This window comes from Rattus rattus, chromosome 1, assembly GCF_011064425.1.
Source record: "Rattus rattus isolate New Zealand chromosome 1, Rrattus_CSIRO_v1, whole genome shotgun sequence".
NCBI classification, from domain to species: Eukaryota; Metazoa; Chordata; class Mammalia; order Rodentia; family Muridae; genus Rattus; species Rattus rattus.
In genome coordinates this window covers 49474633-49479433 of record NC_046154.1, presented here as the reverse complement: position 1 = coordinate 49479433, position 4801 = coordinate 49474633, and the positions used below count along the sequence as shown (strand labels likewise).

Here is a 4801-nt window from a genome sequence, read left to right as displayed (position 1 = left end):
CCCAACTCTGCTAAGCTGGTAAGGAGACCTGGCGTAAGTCACTGAGGTCTGACTTTTCACATGCAAGGCAGGAACTTTGGGACCTGCTGGAGGGTGACAGTCATACCGTTTGCACTCTTTTCTGTGGTGTCGGGGATGGAACCTAGTCTCACCCATGCTAGGCAAGTGTCCCACCACTCAGCTACAACACCTTCAGATACTTATCATTTTTAATTTGGGGACAGGTTCCCACTAAGCTGCCAGGGTAGCCTGAAAGTTATTGCATAGTCCAGGCTGGTCTTGACCTTATAGTCTCCTGGCTGAACTTTCTAGAACTTGGGAATTATAAGTACATGCCGCCATGCTTAGTCAATGAATATACTTACTCATTCAATAAATACTGGTTATCTAAGGAGTACAGAGTAGGTGGCCTTGTCAGTATTTTATACATATAATGACTTGTCAATCCCTTACAAGCACCCTGTGGTGGGTTACTGCTCACTCCTGTATTACAGAACAGGCAGAACTCTATGCATCACACTGTCCCATGGGCTATCAACAACAGAGGTGAGAAACAATTATGGTCTTGCTGGGGCATTACGTGGACTCTTCCCTGAGAGAGAGCTGGTATCACTAAGGTTCCTGGTACATTGGAGGAATTTATGGCTGTGACCAGAAAACACTTGCTATTAATAGGAATTTCAGCCGCCAGTCACTTCTTGCCCACTGTGTATGCCAGGCTACATCCATACCCCTCTGGCCTTTGGCCATCCCTGGGGACAGTTGCATTGTTTCTACTTTAGGGGTCAAGGACTAGGCACAGCTGAGAGCTGAGGGAACATGGGAGCTAATTTCCTCCCAGGACAGTTGGAGCAGCTGTCCCACAGCTTGAGCCATCTCACTTAACTGTCCCCCACGCTAACGGGCAAAAGACCAGCCTGGGTAACACACGGCAGAGAGGCGTGATCCAGGCACCCAGGAATCCCCTAGAGACGTTTGATGGCCCAGCAGCTGGTTCTCTCTGCCAACAAGAGCCTTGCTTTCCTGCTCAGCCTTGCCTGCCCACGCTGGGAGATGGCTTTGTTTATCATGGCAGGACAGCAAAGGTGGAGTTTATGGTCTGTACTTGCGGTTGGAACGAACGTCTTACATCTTACGTTAGTAAACCAGGAAGCAGGAGAAGGAGCAAGCCAACATTCTGTGTGGTTGCTTTTGTTGAAGCCAACTCTTTCGTGCGGATCAGACTCACCCAGGCCCTCTCAAGCTAAGCTCCTTGTCATGCCCTTCTTTCTTTCAGCTACAATGCCTCACTCCACCACCATCCCATGTGCATGTGAAACAGCCTTCCATCTTACCCTCATTCCAGCCTCCGGAGGCCGACTTCCCTTTTCTGTCATGCTTGTTGGAGGAGGAAACTGTCCCAACTTTCTCCCTGTTGTCGCTCAACTTAGACTGTGGTTCCAGGGCGTCACTGAATCTTCCCTGACTGAAGACGATTGCACAGTGCGCTGTGTGCTAGTCGAACGTCAGCTGACATGCTAACTAGATGTATCTGAAAGGAGGGGCCCTCAATAGAGAGAATGCCTCAAAAGATCTGCCTATAAGGCGTTTTTTTTTTTTTTTTTTTTTTTTTGCCACCAAGTGTACTTTTTTTACTCCCTTGTGGGCAGATATACGAAGGTAACATTTGCATACACATAGGGTAAAGGGTCAAGGCCTCAGCCTCGGGCAGGGGGAGGGCCAGATGTGGACCATGGGACACAGGTCAGCTAGAATCCAGAATGTGGCGTTCTTTGTGAAAGCGACTGAAAGACTATCGCAGAGGTGGTAGAGAAAATGATGATGCAGATAATGACCATGAAGACACTGAAGATCAGGGAGCTGATGTTCAGGCACTTGGCAGTGGTGGCGTAGGCCTGTGCTCCAATCACATCGCCCACCATCTTCCTGTCCCTGGACTTCACAGAGTAGGCATAGGCAATGAAGCCCAGGCAGCAGGCATTGAAGAAGAGTGCATTGAACAGGGACCAGACCACATGGTCAGGCACAGAGACCTCTCTGGGTATGTTGATCACGGTGGTCCTCACAACAGCTGAGTTGTTGGGTTCCCCCAGCTCAGTCACCCCTGCATCTCTCTTTGATTGTCTCATAGCTTGGAGGAAGCCCGGCATTGGCAGGCAAGAAGGCTTGGGAATTGTGGCTCATGGTATTGACTCTGGAACAATCGCACCGTCTGGAGGATGGCTGCTGTTCTCCTGGTTCTGTAGCTATAAGGCGTTTTCTTAATTAGTGACCAGTGGGGGAGGGACCAGCCCTTTGTGGGTGGTGCCATCCCTGGGCCGGTGTTTCTGGGTTCTAGAAGAAAGTGGTCTGAACAAGCCACGAGGAGCCAACCAGTAAGCAGCACCTCTTCATGGCCTCTGAATCCACCCCTGCCTCCAGGTTCCTGCCCTGTTTGAGTTCCTGCCGACTTCCTTTGATGACGAACAGCAATATAGAACCCTATCCCAAATAAATCCTTTCCTTCCCAACTTGTTTTTTGGTCATGGTGGTTTTGGTGCAGCAACAAAAGCCACACAGTCTAATAGTCATCTTTATGGCTTCCTCTGAGCTCAATCTCAGCAACAAATGCAAGACAACAGTTTTCCCTTCCTTCACTTCCTTTTCCCTCTGCTTCCCCCTTTAGCTCGGCCCCAAGGCTGCTATCCCCCTGGCTCTGTGCACTCCTCCTCTTCCGGCTATGCAGACTTATCAACGCTCAGGGCCTAGGCTAGACCTCTCCTCCCTTATTAAATAATGAGGCCTTCTCCTGTCTGCCCACGGATTCAAATTAAACCACCTGGCGGAGACTGAACTGCATGCCATCAACAGACGCCGCTCCCTGCCCCCACCCCCACCCCCGTTTTCCATCTGGTACTAACTTATCTTAGAATTTAAATAAACCTGTCTTAGCCTGATCCCCAAATCAGCACATTGTTTCCATTCCACTCCTCCATACTCCTGGACCTAAACTACTTGCAGGGTTTCCTGTGTGTGGGTGATTGTACTGATGCCCATCAATCATAGAAGCAGAAGGGTGAGAACAGAGCACCCCTGGAACGACCCCTCCATTAAAAGGCATTCTAAATATTTAAATTTATTTTTAAAATGCCAATGATTTTCTTAGCACTTTTTTGTTGTTGTTGTGGAAACTAGGTTTCATAATTTAATATTAAACCTGAGGACATGTCTTCAGGTCGTCTGCTTTGCCATATCACTGTGGCCTGAGTGCACCAGAATCAATATCTCTTGCTTGGGCTACTCATGTTTCTGTTCATACTACAGCTAGCATCATGTTTCCCTTCCCCAAATCTGCTTGTATGACTTTGTTGCTTAAACTCTTCCAGTGGACTCTATATGTTAGACCACAGGGAAGCATACTTAACCTTACCTTCAAACATTGCACATTGTAGGCTCTTCCTACCCAAACCACTCTTTGCTCCTTGCTGTGAGAGAATACCTGGCCAAAACAACTAAATGGAGGAAGGATTTAACTCTTGGCTCAGGGTTCAGAAGGATTGCCAGGCCCCTGCAGCAGGAATGAGGCAGAGGCTTGTATCACGTGGGTAGTCATCAGGAAACAGAGAGGTCAGGCCAACATAACAGAGGCTGCTCAGCTCCATGGAGATCCTCCAGGTAGGCCCCATCTCTGAAAGGTCACCTTGGGAGGCCCCAGCCTCCCCAGACAGTGCCACCAGCTGGGGACCAATTGTTCAAACTCTGAGCCAATAGGGAGCACCAGCCAACACTAATTCTGCAGTTTGTTTTCTTTGACTTGGTGCTCTTTCAACCCACTAAGATTTTGGTCTTGTTTGTTTGTTCTTTGGGTTTGGTTTGTTTGTTGCTGTTGTTGTTATTTTTGTAATTTTGTATAGGAGTCTCACATTCTTCCCACATATTCATAGAACCATACTTAAGGATATCTTTGCCTCTTTGGTAGAATATCCTTGGTCTAGTTAGTATGTCTTCAGTCCTTAAAGACAAACTTAGGAATATTTGGGGGAGGGCAAATTCCTATTTCATATTCTCTCCTGTGCACTAAAATACTGATAAGTGTAAGAAAGTACATCCAAAAATGGTTCACAAGGCTGTGGCTTAATGTAGAGATTTTAGGGATTAAAAGTCAGAAGTCAATTTGAAATATAATTAGGAGATAAATGTAATTATGAGATAAAGGTATTTTAATTTTGTCTGCATCAGTGGTGGCAGAGATTTTTTAAATGGGGAAGAGATGGAGGAAATTCCTAAATGTCTAACGTGTTTGGATAGACAGAAGTCCACAGAGGAAGGTGACAGATTAAGGCAAAGACATCCATTAATAGGGTCAATCCCAGTTAATGTTTACCAAAGTTGCCAAGTTTGACTTCGCAATTATGTGCTTAAGACCACCTTAAAATAAATGAGGTGACAGGAAAACTGACAAGAGTCTAATGTTATTAACAACAGATTAGGTGAACATCTCATGCTACAGTATATTTATTTAACAGAACATCAAGCAGAGGGAGAAGGAGGAAGAGTTGTCGGAGAGATGGCTTAACAGTTTAGAGCATTTGATACTCTTGCAGAAGACCTGGATTCAGTTCCTAACACCTAAATGGCAGCTGACTGCCATCTGTAACTCCTGTTCCAAGGGATCTAATGCTGGCTTTCAACCTGGGTAGACATCAGGAACGTGTGTGGTTTACTCGGATTACATGCAGACAAAACTCTAATTGTTGTGTAACAGTTTTCTCTGAGATTGAAACATTCTATCCAGAAAGGAAACTCCTTAAGTAGGAAAGCA

General features: G+C 46.5%; 1 protein-coding gene across 1 annotated transcript; it reads right to left on the bottom strand.

Moving 5' to 3' along the window:
- Window positions 1–1598: 1598 nt before the first annotated feature.
- Window positions 1599–2223, bottom strand: LOC116887612 (interferon-induced transmembrane protein 2-like). The gene is given in 2 exon segments (XM_032889223.1): window positions 1599–2111; window positions 2113–2223. Coding segments are annotated over 2 exon segments (435 nt in total). The 5' UTR covers window positions 2185–2223; the 3' UTR covers window positions 1599–1748.
- Window positions 2224–4801: the final 2578 nt, after the last annotated feature.